Source organism: Electrona antarctica (assembly GCF_951216825.1).
Source record: "Electrona antarctica genome assembly, chromosome: 7".
NCBI classification, from domain to species: Eukaryota; Metazoa; Chordata; class Actinopteri; order Myctophiformes; family Myctophidae; genus Electrona; species Electrona antarctica.
In genome coordinates, this window is record NC_136812.1 from 39,461,207 (window position 1) to 39,481,580 (window position 20,374).

At 47.3% G+C, this 20,374-nt stretch overlaps 1 protein-coding gene across 1 annotated transcript in view; it reads left to right on the forward strand.

Annotated features, from left to right (window-relative positions):
• Positions 1-386: 386 nt before the first annotated feature.
• rnf220b (ring finger protein 220b) overlaps positions 387-20,374 on the forward strand; it is a gene marked incomplete at its 5' end in the record, with an annotated part of 35,663 nt that continues 15,675 nt past the window's right edge. Inside the window, one exon of the mRNA XM_079505800.1 lies at positions 387-981. Within this exon, the coding sequence (XP_079361926.1) occupies positions 387-981 (595 nt within the window). The remainder of the gene's footprint in view (positions 982-20,374) is intronic.

Below are 20,374 nucleotides of genomic sequence, written 5' to 3' on the forward strand. Positions count from 1 at the left end.
CCATAATTACTTCTTGACAGCATCGCCCAAGTTGTTACAAAATAATAGTTTACAAAAAGGCAAACTGGAGCAGATTTTCAAATATAGCATTTAGGTGATAAAGAGGTGATGGGGAAAGTGTTAAATCCCAAAATTGTCATTTAACAGAACAATGTGTTTTCTCCTCATTTCCCTGCAGAGCTCATTCTGAAAGGATGGACTCACTGTGAGATTATCAACCAGAATATCTCTCTCTCTATCGTTTGTACCCTCCCTCACTCACACACACACACACACACACACACACACACACACACACACACACACACACACACACACACACACACACACACACACGCACACGCACACGCACACGGAGAGAGAGGACTACAAAAAGGGTTGCGTGAATGGACCTCCACCGACCCTTCAAGATGGACGGCTCCTCCTACCTGCCAACGCCCCTGGCGTCCCCTGCGCTGATGGTTCTCGCATCCACAGCGGAGGCCGGCAGAGATGCCTCGGTCCCCTGCCAGGCGTCCAGGCCTTTCGGGGTCCCCGTCTCCATGGAGAAAGACCTCCACCTCCCCTTCCCCTCCGCCTCCTACACCTTCACCTCCATGTACCATCGGCAGGGCCCCGTGTCGGGGACCTTCACCTCCCGGGACTTCCCCTCCTTGCTCCACCTGCATCCCCAGTTCGCCCCGCCCAACCTGGACTGCTCCCCGCTGGGCATGCTCAACCACAGCCACGGCGTGGGGGCCTTCCGGCCGTTCTCCTCCCCGCACGACGAGAGGGATCATTCGGGGATCTACCATTCGGCCTTCACTCCCGCCAAGAGGCTGAAGGGCTGCTTCTCGGAGGTAGAGGGGAAGGACTTTGACTTTGGCTCCCCCGGAGGTGCCCTCAAGGCCGCCGAGGATTCGGCCAGGAAGCTGTTTGCAATGTCTGGCCTGCTGTCTGACAGCGAGGCCTCGTCCAGCCCAGAGGAACGCAAGGAGCGCTGTGAGTACACTGCACACTCAACACCCACACAAACACATGCAGAGCACTGTGCCAGCACGCACACACACACGCACACACGCACACACACGCACACATGCACACACACAGGCAAACACATTAATGCACACAAGTCCACATTCACAAATGAACACATTAGAAACACACATGGCCACACATGGTGGTACACTAAATAAATAAATATATAAAAATAGCACAACTGTGTCATCAAAGGTCTGGCGGAGTCGCATGTGGCATGGCGGATGCGATTTACATATACTCCACAGCCGCATTGACAAAAAGGTGACAAATTGAAAGGAACCTTTGACTGCGAGGACACAGCCTTTTCCGTTTGCACTCCAGTCATTATTGCCTGGCTGGGCCGAGTGTTTACAGCGGCCGCTCCTCGGCTGACTTTGACACGAGTAAATTGAATAGTGTCACTTATGTGAGGGGGGTTAGTGATCATTAGCCATACATGACCATTAGGCCTGTTGGAAGTCAGGCTTTTTCCTCAGAGCGGGGGGAACACAAATACATGGGTGCATATGGAGAGATGACAGAGAGGACGAGTGAGAGTGTGAGCCGACGACATCCTGTCAGAGATAATGAGGTGGCGCAGAGAGAGAGAGAGAAAGGGAGGGAGGGATGGAGGAGGATATAGAAAGAAAGAGTGTGTGTGAGAGAGAGAGAGAGAGAGAGAGAAGGAATGAGAGAGAGTGTGAGAGAGAGATAGACGGGAGACAAGAGTCACGCACCCCAGTCACAGCTCTAGGCCCCCCCCCTCCCCACACACACGCCCCGGCACCCTCAGCTCAATATGGCCGCCCACGCCGGTCGTCTGATTTGTTGACAAATGAGTGGGAGAGGTGTCAGTCAGCGCTATACTGCCGCTACGGAGAGAGAGAGACGCTCCTCATTACTCCTGGGGATAATTGCCCGACGGCGCGGGGGCACAATGTTCAGCTCGCCTCCACCCGAGAGAAAGAGAGAGAGAAGAAGAGAGAGAGGCAAGCGAGTGCAAGGGGAGGTAAGACACGCTCTGCACGACGGGAAATCAAACTTGCCACGGCGACCGCCGCCGAGGAGAGCGCCTGACAGATGAAACGAACCAGAGAGGGAGAGAGAAAGAGAGAGAGGGGGGGGGGGGGGGGGGGGGCTGTCCTTAGATCAGAGGGGGACACCATTGAAACTAATGACAATGAGAGATGGGGGGAAGCCGGGTGGAGGGGGGGGGGGGTGTGTTGGTATATCTTTATTTGTACGTATATCACCTAAAGGAAACTTTCATCCCACACAAGACGGGAGGGAGCAAAGATGAGTTGCTCTGAGAAAAGTTTGGATTGTGCGTGTGTGTGTGTGTGTGTGTGTGTGTGTGTGTGTGTGTGTGTGTCTGTGTGTGTGTGTCTCTGTTGAAACTTCCTGATTGTGTGTGTGTGTGTGTGTGTGTGTGTGTGTGTGTGTGTGTGTGTGTGTGTGTGTGTGTGTGTGTGTGTGTGTGTGCGTGTGTGCGTGTGTGTGCGTGTGTGTGCGTGTGCGTGCGGCGCTGCGTGACTGACAGGGCCAGGGAGGTGGAGTGGCAGGAAGGAATCTCAATATGGAATTTTAATAAGGACAGAAAAGGAAAGATGCCAAGCCGGAGCGTTGGTGTGAGAGGTGTGTCTGTCTGACAATGTTTGCCTGTGCACTCGTGCGTGCGTTTTACACCTCGCCACCTGATTTTTGGGGAAATCTCATTTGAGGGGAATGTTGACAAGGACAAAAGATATTGTGGAACAGGAGGTCTCTCGTTCCAAAAGTGAGTTTGGGAGGGAAAGGGGAAAAAACTGAGATTTCTGTTGCATTGGGAGCCTCTTTTCCTGCCTCTTTATCCAATTAGATTGGAGCTCAGGCAAACTAAGAGCTTTAATGCAATTGAGCGCCCAGCACTTTTCTAAGTCTGACATGCGCTGGTTCCTCTTGACTGGTTAACGCATACAGTCACTTCAGGAACCAAAAGTCTTAAGTGTTAAGCTTCAAGTCTTCTGCACAGTAAAATCCTGACTCAGAAGAGTGTGCATTTGTACTGTCTTCAGATTTGAATTAACACTAAGGATTTTACTGTGTGGGGAATGGGATGCATTCAGCAGGAACGATGCCCGTACAAAGTCACATTCAAGTACAAAGTGGGCGAAAAGAACATTGCCTTTAAACAAAAAAGACGTTTTTTCTCTAGTGAATGTCATACGTCTCACAACACTTTAGTGAACATTACCAACGGCCAAAGACTGTTATAGTCAAACAGTAGTATCCTTTTAAAAAACAACATCTTTGTTGTGTGGTATATTTCCATGTGTACAAAGAATGGCCTAGGCAACAAAAATTGTGTCATAGGAGTCTAAAGTTGAAATACTCATCTTCTCTACCACGAGAAAAAACAACAAATCATTCCGAAATGAAAAAAGAACATTATATAATCACACTATCAATATTCCTCAGTTTACAAATGGTATGTTTCCAGTACAATGTGACCCTCGCATTCTCTTTTAAAGGCAGTCAGACTTTTTAAATGTTTTTTTTTGTGGCTTTCGCCTTTATTTTATATATTTTATGGAGGGACAGACAGTAGGCTGACAGGAAATGGGGAGAGAGATGGGGGGAGGACATGCAGTAAGGGCCGTCAGGATCGGGAGTCGAACCAGCGGAACACTGCCAGGCTGGATTACCAGCCAAGGTGCCTGGACCACTGAGCCATGGCCCAGGCCGCAGTCAGACTTTTTACACATAAGAGTATCGGCTGAATGCCTGGAATGGGATTTTTTTATTTTAGTCTAACTGTATATGAACCAATCCTGAATCCTGACTGCAAGTGACATTGTTAAGTTGAGACCACAGAACAGATAGTGTTTCCGTGACTCTCCTGTTTGTCTCCACACACAGTGGTGCACAGTAAAATCCTTGGTGTGGTCTCTCAGAGTGTGGTCACAGCAGAAATGTTGCCGTGTAGGGAGGGAGATAGACTTGTAGGTTCTTCGGTTCACAGTAAAAGCCACTGTCCATCGTGTAACCGAGAGTGTACACATGTAGCCAAATGGACGCGTACCATTTTGGTTACTGTGTATGTGTGGTATGAGGCCTGTTTCCATCTGCCTTGTGTATCAGCGGCCGGTGGCAGACGCCTCCCTCCCGTCTCCCGTTTAGTATCTGTCCTCCGTCCCTTTTTCCCCCCAGACTGCGTCTGTTTTATCAGGGAAGGCCCGGGACGCACGGTGTGCTCTGACAGCTGTTCAAACAGCCGCGCTCGCTTTCAAAGGGCAGATGTCTTCACTGGAGCGACTCGTGCTTATTTTCCTCAGGGAGATGCTTTCAACCGCAGGAGCGCCACGCTGGAACTCCAAAAGGCGCTCTTTAGCACAAACGCCAGAACGTTGGGAGGCAGGAGGAATGAAGGGTACAAAACACACACACACGGCCAGACGTAAACGCATGTGTGTGTGTGTGTGTGTGTGTGTGTGTGTGTGTGTGTGTGTGTGTGTGTGTGTGTGTGTGTGTGTGTGTGTGTGTGTGTGTGTGTGTGTGTGTGTGTGTGTGTGTGTGTGTGTGTGTGTGTTTTGTTCCGCCATGCCCTGCCAGCGTCTGTATCTCAGTGTGAGCCGGGGTTGAGTGAGAGTTGTGATAACTGGAGCCAGATGTGAGTTTGCCTCAGTGTTGTGATACTGGTCTGACTGTGGTGTGACGCGGGTCTGGCCACCTAACTCTTGGTTTGGCTGACATTTACCATGGTGTCAAATCAAGGGAAGTATGCATGTTCACCACAAGACAATACTGAATATATTGTTAAGAGCACATTTAAAATGCATGTTCTTATTATACTTTATATTGCGGCGCACTTGCCGTTCAACTCTGTTAGATCTGTGCTCCCTCCACCCATAGAGTCACTTTGAAATCTTGCAGTATTCTTGAAGATTGAAATGTGCTTGGTGTGTGTGTGTGTGTATGTGTGTATGTGTGTATGTGTGTGTGTGTGTGTGTGTGTGTGTGTGTGTGTGTGTGTGTGTGTGTGTGTGTGTGTGTGTGTGTGTGTGACGTGCACGCTGACGCGTGCATGTGTGTAGTTCATTAACCAGAACTCATCCTCATTATTCGATAGACACATTCACCGGCAAAACATCTCACCAGCAGAATCAGGCTGGGATTCTTGAATCAGGCGTCGTCGGCCACTCGAATCAGACATGGCTGCACGGGAAGCCCCTCTTAGCGGGCCGAACGGCTGTTGAGCCGCCGTTGAGAGAACACTGAAGGATCACTGCAAGCGGACTGGCTAAACCGGCTGCCAGGTGAAAAGAAACATCAGAGGAAGTTAATGTAAGCCGGGAGAGGGGGAACATTTAAGCGTAACACGCACCGAGGTTGCTACGCCAGATGTGCTCAGTGTTTAAGTGTCTTCCACGGTCCGTTATTCATGGGTTGTTAGCGGAGTAGCGCGGCGGCAGGACAGAATCAATATGACATAGATTCATCTTAGACCTGGCACATGGATTACCTGCCGTGTGCCGTTTGATAGGCTTACAATGTTCCAGACACGGCTTACATGTGTTTGTTGTATGTGTGGTGTTTGACAGACGCGTGTGTGCGTGCCGTGGATGTGGGTGTCTGTGTGTAGTTCATTGGTATAATGCTCCTAGTCTCTCTCGTTCTCTCTCTCTCTCTTGCACACGCACAGACCTAGTTCACGGTTGCTCACCCCAGCCTCTCTTTCTGATTGGCTAACGGAGAGGGCCGTGTGAGCACTGTGTTTGGTGTGAAGCTGTCGTGGATGCCGTCTGGTATCGAGTGGAGCTTCCTGTTGAAAGACGCGCTGTTTACATCCCATTGGCAGACCCACTGGGGATCAATAGCAACCACTCGATGCTCATGCATACACATAGTATCTGCTGCCCACCACTATTCCCAGGGCAAATACTTCGACTTGCACGCACGCACGCACGCACGCACGCACGCACGCACGCACGCACGCACGCACGCACGCACGCACACACGCACACACACTCACAGACACACAAACTCACAGACACACACAAATATTGGTCCACTTTCGGTAGTCTTTTGCTGTCTTTTAAGGTATGTGATGTTACATCACATACATCACATACGTGTGTGTGTGTGTGTGTGTGTGTGTGTGTGTGTGTGTGTGTGTGTGTGTGTGTGTGTGTGTGTGTGTGTGTGTGTGTGTGTGTGTGTGTGTATGAGACCGTGGGTATAGTCCTGTATATGTTTTCATGTTAATACCAATATACGCTACTGTATATTACCTAATGTAGTCATTTCGCTGGGGATGGACCCCCTGCAGCCTCCTCCAGGACCCCTGAGGGTTCCCCGAAGCCCACTTTGAGAACCACTGCTGTAGACCATGCAGGTCCAGTACATCAGACCATGTGTGGAGTCCCTCTCAGTCCTGTGTGATCCAGACACTGGAGGGGAGCAGCATTATAATGCGTTTGATGTGAGAGTCAGCCATGGCTGACTGTTCCCCCTCCTGTTGTGATGCTAGTTTGTTCTCTTAATGTTCTTCTAAGTGAACAGGGTCTTTCATCCTGGCGGGAGGGGAAAGTCTTTCCTCCTCTCATGTTCTCCTCTGCGTTTCCTCCTCACCGCCATCTTGTAAGGAGCTCCTCCATGCAGTCAGAGGAGCTGGCATCAGGAGGAGTTGTTTCCTTGTTGCTGCAATATTATGTTTAGCATGTGATTGGATTTATTTCTCATATTTTGCGTGTCATGTGTGATTGTGAGTGTTATTTACGTGCATTCAATGTACGGTATATACACACACGCAAAATGTAACACTGCGTGACTGCGTGTTTACAAATTACAGACTATTATTATCAGAGTTAAATTAATATTGAGGTATTTACCTGTGGTATGAGGCTCATCTTTGAACATAAAATACATATTACATGTGTGTAAAACGTGCATGTGTGTGTGTGTCTGTCTGTGTGTGCGTCGCATGTGTGTGTGTGTGTGTGTGTGTGTGTGTGTGTGTGTGTTATGTCTACAGACATGGATTCCATACATCTTTTCTCTCTATGAGCTAAAATGAGCGTGGTAACAGTGTGTCAGTCTGCGAGACCACACGGCTCGATGGAGACAGACGAGAGCTTACAAGTCTGGCACTTGGCTTTTACAGTAGCAGCGGGCCGGGAACAGTGTGTGTGTGTGTGTGTGTGTGTGTGTGTGTGTGTGTGTGTGTGTGTGTGTGTGTGTGTGTGTGTGTGTGTGTGTGTGCGCGTGTGCGTGTGTGTGTGTGTGTGTAACAGGGGGTTTGGCAGTGGCCGGCAGCACCTGTTGGCCAGTTAACAGAACATGCAACGGAAACATGAGCAGTGCCTCGCTGTCTTTTAGAGCTACCGCATCTGGCCCTCCGTCCGCTGCTGCACTGCCAAAGTCCTGAGTGTCACTTTGACTGGGACAGAGTCATAGAATGGACCCGTAAAGGTCCAGTTGAAGTTGACGGTCAGAATTTTGCAGTGTGTGATGAGCCCACAAGCCCACGGCTCTCTGTGTCGACATAGGCTGGAGTGGATGGAGAGGTGGTGGTGTGTGTGTGTGGGGGGGGGGGAGTCATAATGAGTGCAGGGCCCAGGGGTTGTTAAAAAAACAGGTCTGTTTTAACAGAGCCCCTCCACTGCCCCCCTCTCTCCTTCTCTCTCTCTCTCTCTCCTTCTCTCTCTCTCTCTCTCTCTATCTCTCTCTCTCTCTCTCTCTCTCTCTCCTTTTTCACTCTCTCCTCCCTTCCCTGCACCTGATCGGCCTGTATCTCAGCTCCCTGTGATCTTACATCAAAGACCCAGAAGATGCGTGTATGTGTGCGTGAGTGTGTGTGTGCGGCTGTGTGCATACACGTGCACATTTGTGTGTGCGTTTAAGGAAGGCAGGGGGTGCTGGGAGTCACGGGTGGATTGCAGTGGCTTGAATCGCCAGTGTTGTAAGAAATAGGCAGCAGCCATAGGCACATGCACATACACCGTGCACATGCGTGCACATGCGCGCGCACACACACACACACACACACACACACACACACACACACACACACACACACACACACACACACACACACACACACACACACACACACACACACACACACACACACACATCCTCTACCCTATCCCTTGAGCCTAACAAATCAGTCAGGCAGATAGAAAGGGCAGGAAGGCCAAACGGTGGGGTTAAACACATGCTGCTGAGGGGCTGCACGCACAACAAGACCACACCAACGCTGTACACCAGGAACCTGTGTGTCTGTCTGTGCGCAAGTGTGTGTGTGGGTGCGTGTGCGCAAGTGTGCGTGTGTGCATGCGTGCACAGTGCCGTAGACAGACCTCATTACAGCATGTCATTTGTACTCGTCGCAGCTGTAGAAGCGCTTGACAAAAGCCAAGTTGGTCGAAGGAATGCCAGGCGTACCCCAGAGCAGGACGCACATTTTTAGCTGTACTTGTATCCAAAAGACACGACAACCTGCCATTCTTCCATCGCTATCTATATCTATATCTATAGATAGGTAGTACGTATGTGCAATAGATATGCAATATCCAAAATGTAAAAGTTTGTTTTATTGCTGCCCTCAACTACAGTCAATAGGGCACGATTTTAGGGTTAGGATAGGGAGTTCTAGTTATTGGTATCACTATCAATGAAAATTAATGTTACATTTCATACGTATTTGTGTTGGTAAAGCACGATGACTTTTCTGCGTACAAATGGCAGCAAATGGAATGATTTTATTACTGTTCTTGTGCAGAAGTACAAAAAAACGATCACTCTCAACAGTGAGATACATATTTTACGGAATTGTATTTATGTAATTTCGAGCAAGTATTTTCAACTCGGATTTAAACAATAGCCTAAAACACATCCTTCTGTCACATGCGTTGCAGGGCGTCCATCCAGCGTTCACTTAAGCTGACAGGAAAAGAAAGGAAGGCGTTCTAAGAGACATTACGATGAGTCACTTCCATGGCTGCTTAGCCCCAAACCCATCCACATCGCTCTGTTTACCCCTGTCTTGAAGGTCAAAGTTCATGGGGATTGACCCCCCCGCCCCTGCTGTGTCAGGGTATAAACACCCCCCCAACCCATTCTCCACAGAGAATACCAATCGGCCGGGGCCATAAATCACAAGCCTGATAATTGGTAGGAAAACAGCAGTGCAGGAGTATATAACCTTTTACGCGTAGTCTCGGCTCTTTATTATGGTGCTAATGAGCGGCCATGGATTAGGGTTCGGAGAGAGGAGCCGGGTGGGCGGAGTTTACCCCTACTAATGCCCTACCCTGGTTGGTTACTCAGCGGTTTACACTGCTACACACATCACAATGTGATGCAGAGCATGCACATACACATACATAGAGGATGTACTGAAACCCCCCGCGCATACACAGGAAATGGATATGCGCGTATGCAAACAGACTGCCTACAGTACATGCATATGCATATAGATATGTATATGCATGCGCTCACACACACACACACACACACACACACACACACACACACACACACACACACACACACACACACACACACACACACACACACACACTGGCTGGCAGATCCAGCAGTCTCCATTACAGGCAGCCATTAGTATGGAGATTGTGCTAATTGTCCCCACAGACCACACATGCAGCGCTCTGCAGGCCTGCTGTGAGTCTATGAGTGTGAGTGGGAACAGAGACAGTGCTTTACACATTCTAATGTGACGGTCACGACCCCATTAGTTCAATTACAAATCAATCAGTGAATGATTATGGGATACATACCATGGATTGTCCTGATGCAAATTATGCCTTTATCACACATGAGAATGGGCTTGCCACTGTAACTGCAGTTCAGCTCACAGACAAAGGCATGGAGTGCTTCTGCCCTGTCGAGGTCAAGAAGACATATTGTAGTAATGTGTATTATGTTTGGCAGAAACTAAAAGGGCACAATCGATTGGATATTAGGAAACGTCGTCTAATGAATTCATTTAAATTCCTTTAAGAGCGCCCAGTCTATGTACCAAACATTTATAGTCGATAATAACAAAAGAGACAAAGAGACATTCTAACCTATAATACTAAAAGCATGAGCACCAGCGTTATGTTGAGCAGGGGCTGGGGTTAAAATGTAACTTTAGAGCTGATTGTTTGAGTTTGAGTTTAGTTTAGAAAGTGAACGTGTCCTAATTGAACCCGGTCAATACAACAAATACAGTCAGTTTACAGCATTCAGCACACCCTGAATCAACACCTGTGTCACAAGCGTATGCAAAAGTTCAACTTGAATTGAGGTAATCTGTGGTGTGAAACATTAGGATTAACAACAGCAACAAAACAATACGATTTGTGTCACTTTGTCTCCGTACTGCCACTGGTCACTGGCAATTTGAGCCCGCTATGCTCTAACGTAGATACATACAAAATACAACAGCTGACGTGTTAAATACCTCTATATTCTGACAGTAGTCATCGCTATGTGTTTGTTCAGTAACAGGGGTTTCCCAGCTCTTTAGTAAACAGAAACATACTTTTTTTTAGGTCGGGATACCAATTTGATCCAATCAGGAGAGAGACTGCAGCATACAGGATAAAGCTGAAAAATGGGTACTGTCTCCTGACTGGCTGAAAGTGGCAACCCAACTGAAAATGTACCCTTGTTACTGAACAAACACTATAGCAATGATTACTATCAGAATATTGAGCATTACCGTAAAAATAAATAAACAAACAAATATATAAATAAATAACCAAAAAAATATAATTTACTCTAACTCTAATCTTATAATGCATTTAACAGAGGATACAAGCTCTTTGTTGCATATAATGAATTTGATCTGGAATGCTAATCGGACCAGGCAGGTACTGTATAAGCCTAGTTCAGACCATAGAACTGCAATATTTTAAGCCATATTGATACTTCATCTTCATCGTACAACTGTGTTGCGTGTCAAAAATGTATACAATCTACTGTACAAGCTCACAACCCGTCGCATCTGCAACACACCTCCGTATGGGCACAGGAATCAGGTATTAGGGCGTTGCAGAGAAAAAGTATAGCGGTCTGAATTTCCCCTTAGAGTGTGGGTGGGCTCCTGAGACCCATGAGTGTAACATTCACTCTGGGGTGGGTGGGCTGTAACAAGGTCCAACAGAATCATCACTGGAGGGGATCCAGTCCCATTAGCTCCGGCTCAAAGCGCCCTGATCAGTCAAGTAGAGGGGATTGAACTCTCGGCAGGGCCGCGCAGCGCCTGTGTGACCCTATTGAGGCAGAACAGAGCAGAGGAGATCTATGCCCGCTGGTGCTGCCACGGCCCTCTTTGTTCTCCTGTGTTCGCTGACAGGGAGGATCGGAGGGGCGTATCGACTGGAGGGCTCACACTCGCTGCGCTGCACTCACCAGGGCTGCATGCACCCGCGCACACGCACGCACACACACACACACACACGCACGCACACACACACACACACACACACACACACACACACACACACGCACACACACGCCTACACTTGTGTATTGTCAACAGCTATCTGAGGGTGCGTATCAACACTCTTTTTAGAAACCCACATAGTTGCTTCAGCTTGCACATGTGTGTAAATGCGCACACTCACACGGTATCACGCACATATCTTTCGAACAATGGAACCATCAGCCTCAGTTATTGTCCAGTGTGGTGTAAAGGCTGCATCCACTCAGTGTTACTGCTTGGATTGAGTTACATTTAAGCCAAGTGTCTCACTTTGTTAACAAGGGCTCAGGGGTGTTGGACTGAAGCCAGCCTGGTGCTGGGATACTCCACTTAACACCAACACATTATTCACCACTGACCTTACTTTATGTCCTAATTAATTAATGCATGGGATCCATTTATCAAGCAATGGCATTACATTGTTTTAAAGCATTTGTAATAGTATTGTAGTGATAGTATTATATCTACCCTATATTTCAGATAGTCATCTTTACATTTCAGTGTTCTCTGACAATGTTCACTGTCCGTTCATAAGCTGGCTGAAATTGTATTCTCAAATCATGCTTTGTCTTTGCACAGAACTGCCTGCACCAAAGGAGCAGAGTTTGCATAAAATACCATGACCCAAAAAACATAGCAGTGAAAGAATGGCATCTGAAAGCCGAATTTAGAATGTAACTGTTATGGACCACTTTTAAACTGTTCGTGTCGTGTATATGCTATACAATAGAACAATAGACTATAGACATAGAACAATAGACTAGACATAGACACATAGTCAATCTGACAGTATCTAGAATGCCATATAGGTTAAAACAAACCACTAGTTCTGCTACAAATTCCTCTTCCATTCAAATTGCTTTCATCCACATTTCAGCTCCATCTTCTCCTTCATCTTTCAGCCTTCTTACAAAAACAGTGATGAATGCCACCTGATACTCCATTTGCCCCGATTTCTTAGCTTAGTTGTGTCAGTGTGCTGGCTGCTGGTGATGATCAGTATCTTCCCATCTAACTGTTTGAAGATAAGACCGTCATCATTTTTCGGCGATTGTTGTTATCATCCAGTCAGACACAATAACATCTCAGAGGATGTGTGACTAACCCAAACACAAGTCTCTTACGGAACACCAGGTGTTAGTGGGGCCCTTTTATACCATGAGTGCTCTTTCTGACAGTATCAGATGCTATCTGGCTTATCAGAAGTGATCTGCAGTGATGAGGCAGAAGGCATATGGTCTCAGTGTGTGGACTGTGGGTTGTGTGGTGTGCTGGTTCCTATTAGCAGGGACCTCCGTTTTCCCACCTGTGCAGGTGTATGTGGGACAGGTGTGCGAGAGGAAGTCAAGTTGGTGTATTTGCTGGGAAACAGAGGGCGTAATTTCTGTGTGTGTGTGTGTTTGTGTGTGTGCGTGCGTGCGTGCGTGCGTGCGTGCGTGCGTGCGTGCGTGCGTGCGTGCGTGCGTGCAAGTGTGTGTGCATGCCTTTGTGCACATAGGGTGCTTGAACAGCATCGCTCAAATGCCTGCTTACCTTAAGGGTCTCTATGCCAGGGTTCCAGGTGGCGAGCGTGAGGTCCCTGTTTTAAACCTGACCCCCTTCTTGTCTCGCATGTCTCTCTTCTCTCTGCGCTCGGTTTCCAGTCTCTACACTCTCCTGTCTGGAATGAAGCAAAGTGCCTAAAAATAAGTCTTATGAGTCCCTATGCCCAAAAAATGATGCCAGTGAATGGAATATGTAACTAAGTGATGCCAGACAGTGAAAGCTGGAGTTGCTATTGCAGACTTGGTGAGTTTGGTTGGTGTGTCCAATAATATGGGTGAGTTATTTCATTAGTGATTCCTGAAATACAGTATAATTCAGTAAATCTCTGTCCAACTAAGCATCAGACCCACTGTATTTTTTGTGTGAATACATCTTAACCATGTTGACCGAAATGGGCCAAGAAATCCCTGAACAATCAACGGCAAGTATTTGTATTACGATGTAGAAAAATTGCGAGAGATTGACAGCTTGCTTAACTCTCTAAATTGTCCTAATGCAGTTAACTCGCTCCATCTGGCACTCAGAGGAAATTAAAACAAACATAAAGAAAGCTGTTTGAGACTGATCTAATAGACACACTGTTTGTCTTGGGTTGTTTAGAAAGCCAAGTACACCATGCAAGCGACAAAACCAGCCTCTCATTTTCTCCTTATTAACCGCTAATTGAGAGAACGAACGAGAGAGAAATACAAAGGGAGGGAGAGAGAGAGAGAGAAAGCGCCGTGATGAGAACATAGAATAATGTCTGTGAGGGAGAGGGAGGGAGAGAGAGAGAGAGAGAGAGAAAGAAAGAAAGAAAGAAAGAAAGAAAGAAAGAAAGAAAGAAAGAAAGAGATAATGCGTTAATCAGTGAGCCGGGTAATAGTGATCTGTATTTTAAGAGGCAATCTAATTACTGTCTAACGAGGAGCTTTGATTTGTCTATTAGCCTCTTCACATCACCTTATTAGACACACACACACACACACACACACACACACACACACACACACACACACACACACACACACACACACACACACACACACACACACACACACACACACACACACACACACACACACACACACACACACACACACACACACACACACACACACACACACACACACACAGGGAGGGAGAGTGGTTGGGATAATCACACAGGAACCATAGATTTGAATTAACAACCCAGTACTTTATAGCGCAGAGAGCATTATGCCCATCCAGGGATAGAGGCTTGGCCATTCATAGTTCACCCGGGACAATGAAACCAGACCAGCATGGTTAATAATAGAACACTTAAATGGATACATACTTAGTTTTGGGACACTTTCTTCCAACCTTTAGCTGGTCCCTGAGTTGACAGGGACCCTCAAAACATGATTGTTTATTTGATCAAAATGCTCAGGCTCCAGTGTGAGATGTTGAGACAGACAGACAGACAGACAGACAGACAGACAGACAGACAGACAGACAGACAGACAGACAGACAGACAGACAGACAGACAGACAGACAGACAGACAGACAGACAGACAGACAGACAGACAGACAGACAGACAGACAGACAGAACTTTATTGATCTCCGTGGGGAAATTCTGCTGTTGCCAAAAGGCCCACAATTCCCTTCATCTCCCCTGAGCATACATATAGTAGCTCTGAAGATGCTGCATGCTTGTTGTGGCCAGTGCAGACATCTACTGTACCAACAAAAACATAACAAAAAGTCATTTCAGGGAGAGACTTTGAAACTTTCTGCCACAATGTGTCTCACTGCTGGCTAGGGAGACTTTTCCAAAGTTAAGCTGAAATCCGAAATGTCGCTGCATGCGTTAGCGGGTGACGAGAGCGGGAACAAATCGTAGCAGAGCTACACTGTGACAGGGTTGGATCTTCTCTGTATTTCCGTCTGTCAGACGGGTGCAGCTTGACAAGATGTGAATGAGCGACAGAGCCCTGGTGAGCAGCTGCATTCCAGTTCCCTGTGATTGGATTCTTGATCCAATGTAACTGTAACTGACAGCAGTCAGCAGTGAAATGTCAAAATCTATATTTTAGTTTTTTTTTGTCTCTGTCTAAAACTCTTACCTGAATTTCTGGTATTCTGTGGTGTAAAGTTCAATATATATTAGGTTTTTAAATATTATTAACCACTTAAAGGGACATTTCACCGCTGAAGAAACTGCAGTCATTCAATGTTAATAGTATTTGTAGTAGATAACAGTAGCATAAATTGAAATTTGCACCCTATGGCTAGAAAAATAATGATGTCTGTGTGTTTGACTAGGGATGGACTGAATTGCTGAATTCCTACAATGCCCATAATGCTTTTGTGCACTGCCCCTCCTTGTGGAGAGGGGGGAGGCTGCATGGAGGTTTGACTTTGTAGTCCAGGAAGGAAGTGAGACCACATTTTCATGACAGGTTTTTGGTCACATAAAAACCCCAGGAAAGTGTTTCTTGTGTACTAAATATCATTAAAATGAGCTCTGCATGGTTGCAAAAGGGGTGAAGTGGCCCTTTAAATCTTATTTAGTTGACCGGAGTCCTCCAGGGATCTATTCTAGGCCCCCTCCTGTTTTCCCTCTACACTAAATACCGTAGCTAAAAACTGCCGATTTGCAAGCTCACATGTCACAGTTCTGTGCTTAATAGTTTAAGTAGCGTTCCATAATTTACTGAAGTGTCATGTTAGCAATAATTACATCAAAGCAGGTTCCCCGTTTTTCAAAAGGGGGTTATCTCACTTTGGAAGCTCTTCAAAAGGATCTATTTTCCCAATTAAGCAGCTTACAAGTAACCTGCTATCAATGCAAACAACCCAAGGACAGTCCTAACTTTCCATCTGACTCCCACTCGCAGTCCTCTCTCTCTCTCTCTCTCTCTCTCTCTCTCTCTCTCTCTCTCTCTCTCTCTCTCTCTCTCTCTCTCTCTCTCTCGCGTGCTCGTTGTTCTGGTCTGTAAGCTAGTATCAAATATCATTGAGCCATGCATCTCAATGAGGGGACAGATTGATTGGCCATAGCGGAGCCGAGGCAGGGTTCGATCCGAGCCCTCGGGTCTCAGGTCCTGAGAGGGGCCAACATGGTTTAGAGAGACACAGTCGCACGGACGTGCAGTCCACTCTCCTATCAATGAGATGATTGGGCAGAGGCATGCAGGGTCGTGTCCCGCACCTGATGGAACAATAGCATCATAACGGAGGAGCTGACAGAGAGAGGCAGAGGGAAAGGGAGAGAGAGACGTTGGCGAGGTTGGTGGGGGTCTGCACACTGATTGACCTGTGGTCATGAGGGTTACGTCCATTGATCCATGTGGGCAGAAGAAAAGGGCTTTGGCCTGAGGTGCTTCACAATGAGTCAATTTGAGGCCGGGGTTCCTGTCCATTCCCACCACGAGCTTTTTCATCATCTGATTCCCCGGGACTTACGGCTGTTGTCTAACCACAGCATGTGGCGTGGTCACGTAATGCGCCGTGCACCGGAGAGGCCAAAGGCCAATCAATGTTCTACAAGGGGTTGATACAGATCTTATTAGTCAATGAATGATCATTAGTAGCCTAACGAGACATTGATTTGTGCAAGGGACAAAGGTTGCAGTGGTTGTGGCGAGTGTCTTTAATACATTAAACACAATTGATTGCTGAGCGGGAGGGATATATGCAGGATGTCAACATGCGATTGGACAACAAGAAATTTGAGGTCAAGTCGGGATAGGACGAGGTGCGTCTCGTTCTCTCGGAGAATGCGGTTAGGATCGAGCAGAGAAAACCCACCGCCACATTTGTCTTTTATGCATTACCGGTGTAGCAATTCAAGCGGCGGAGGGGGAAAAAAAGATTCCGCCCGACCTGCAGCCTTTGAAAGCCGAGGAAATGACTCTGCTCATAGCAGATGTGTTACTACTACAGGGCCTATTATGTTGCTCATTAAATACCCAACCTCTCAATAGGCCATTATTTCCCCAATAAAAAACAAACGGCGGCCCGCATACTTTCCCCTCTCCCCACTGTGCTTCAGAGGCTCGCTCTACCTCACAGACGGCGAAAAGCCCTGACTAATATCCTGCATGTGATGCTTTTAAATGGGAAGCAGGCCGCGGGACGGGGTGGAGCACAGGTGTGGCAGGAGCCAATGGCTTTTTATTGCCCCAACGTCTCCTCTGAAAGTGTGCCAAGGACCTGCCCACGCAACGCACCGTGCGCATGCAGCCCCCAGTCACCAAGCGTTAACTCTCCTCTCCCCCGTGACGTGTGCCGCCAATCTCTACATGCCCACTAGTTTATATAGAGAGTCTAGGCTTGTTAGGACTTTATAGAGGCTTTTCCGATGTGCTTAGGGAATTGTTTGATGATCGGGCTAATGAAGGCTGTCGAGGGGTTGCGCGTCGCCTCAGCACTTTATCAGACACAGAGAGCAACACGATCTAGTTGCCGCTGCGACTCCCTCCTTATAACCACTTAAACCCGATTACACTTTGTTGAGCTCTATACTAGGCACGCTTCTTTTTCCCCTCAAAAGGTCTTAGCCAACATGAAACAATAGTCCATCTCAACGGGCCATAACACAGCATTTTGTGAGCTTGAAATGTTTGGGCGAATGATTTGCCCCAAATGTTTGCACCCAGAATATGTACATTCCCTGGTATAGCAGGTCCCTGCCATTCACTCCCCCTATGTCAATCAGGATTATACCACGTCCCCAGGTTTTTGTCGCCAGGGGGACATTCGTCACCATGCCCCCCCCCCCCCCCCCCCCCCCCCCCACACACACACACACACAGAACAGGCTTTTCATGCCCCAGCATAATGTCAGCGGGTGACAATCCCGGCCTGATGTGATGTGGCATTCACTAAAGGTCACGTTTGGCATCTCAGTCCTGCCTGCATCAGCAGAACTGGCAGCCGTCATATGGGCGCTGGCATCGGCCATTACCCAGGCCCCCGTGGGGGGAGCCGGGGTGGGAGGGGTGAGACAACTCTTTGAGAATTTTGTCAGGATTTGCGGGAAGAGATTTCTGATCTCTCTGTTTTGGTTTCTAGGATGGAAATCCCCAACTGGAGAGTCGTCAGTCACCTCAGCGGTGGTCTGAACGCACGGTGACAGAAACCACCTCTGACTGTCTGTCAGCCGTACTATGAAGGGAAACAAACGCTCACTGAGATGTCTTGTTTTGTTTCAAATGGTGAACTTACCTTTATGATGATGATCTGTATGAAGGGAATAAGGCAGAGAGGCCTATTAAAGTGATATTTAGTATTTAGTCCCAATGGTGCATCCTGAAAAAGCGACTTGGAGATGAGAGATTGTATTATGGCATGTCTCCATGCTGGCTTAAAGGGATAGTTCAGATTTTTTTTAACTTAAGCTGTATGAAATACTTGCCATTAATCTAGTGGTTGCAACTGTATTAATTGATTGCCCGAGTCCCGTGGTGGGAGTTCTGCTCTGGTTTTGGTCATTTTGTGGGGGACACTGGGGCCACGCATTAAAAGTAAATTAATTCACAAAACTTGTATTGTTGACCTATTTCTAAAATATTAGCGCAACTTTCGTTCAACTTTGACCCCTCTATCACATGGAACTATCTTTTGGGCGTAGTGATATGGACACAAAAAACATAGTTCCGTGTGATAGTCTGAGGGGTCAAAAATGAACGAAAGTTGCACTAATATTTTAGAAATAGGTCAACAGTACAAATTACGTTTTTTGTGGATTAATTTAGCTTTTACTGTGTGGCCCCAGTGCCCCCCACAAAATGACCGGAACTACTTAATATTTCACCAAAACCAGAGCAGAACTCCCACCACGGGACTCGGGCAATCAATTAATACAGTTGCAACCACTATATTAATGGCAGTATTTCATACAGCTTAAGTTTAAAAAAATCTGAACTATCCCTTTAAATAAAAATCACACACATGTGAAGTGAGGGGCGCTCTTATCATCATACGTCATCATACATCATTCTCATTCTGGCCAATCATTAGTCATTTAATGTTTCTGTTTACACAAACACTCAAAACTGGCCATTCATTATCAATGGCATTTAATGTTTGTGTTGGGACAAAGTTTGTGTTTACACACACACTAAAACCTGGACATAGGCCCTCAAAAAAATCCTGAAACAGAAAAGCTGAAATAATTAGCTTTCTTTTTACGAAATATACAAATACTGTCACCTATGATATTGACATGCCCAAATAGGGACATCTCCGTTTCCGTCACGCTTTTTCGTCACTCTTTTTTCGTCACACTTTTTTTTTAAATCTGACCTTTTGCTAGTCAAAAAGTACAAGAAGAACACAAGTCCCCTCCTAAGAGGGGAATCCGCATGGGAGCGGAGCGACAGCTGAACAAAGGAGAAAAAGAAAAAGAGGTGTTGAACTGTCCAGACGCAAAAGATGGAAGGGGGGCATCAGCAACTACACAGGGAGGAGAGTGACTGTGTGAATTCATCAGCATGAAGAAGGGCCAGCCAAACGCACCAATCCTCATCCCTGCCAGAGAGGGCTGGGAATCATAGAGCCCAGCCAGTTGCTGTGGTGAAGGGATGGTTAACAAGCCCCACGGGCAGGGTTTTACAACGACGGTTGTTTTTCTGAGACCCCCCAGGCTTGGAGGGAGAGAGAGAGGATGGGGGTGGGAGGGTCGTGAGGCTGACCGATACTGACAGGGTTTATGTGTGATGGCAGGGTGGGTGTGTAGGAGGGGTGGAACAGGGAATGGAGAGATGTAGTTGGAGGGCTGAGATGGGATGAGGGTGAAGAGCAGATAGGAGACTTGACTAGAAGATAGGAATGTGTAAAGAAGTAAGTGGTGGTCATTTTAAAACGAGTGTGCGGTGGAACATGATGAGTCAGACCAAAACGGAAGCATGCAAACATGCATGTTTGTGCAGAGCAGGGGTGAGAGGAGAGCAGCGGGCAGAAGGGGGGGATCAGGCTATTGGGTGGTGGCTGGCTGCGGGGGGTGGCGGGATAGGGTCTTATCCAAAAAGTGAAACAATAAAATACCTGAAAATCAAATCCCATTGCTCTTATCGCGGCGCCACTCGGAGACGTTATCTGTGCAGGTAATGCGGTTATAAATTCAATTTCGGGCCGGGAGATTTCATTGTTTACTGACGCCTGTGTGTTCCGGGCTGTGGCGCGCAGAAAGCCCGGGAACGCTCGATGCGTGTCGGGAAAACTCATTTAGCCTTCCGCAAGGGGATGCAAAAAAGGCAAGAGAGGAGGAGGGGGAGTGAGGGAGGATTGGGCTAGGGGGAAAAAAAGAGGCAAGCTGTCACTCTCCCAAGGACATCCAGACCTGCTTTCTATTTTACACCCTATGTTTTATTTAGGGGCCATTTTGTCCTATTTGGTTCCTCATTAC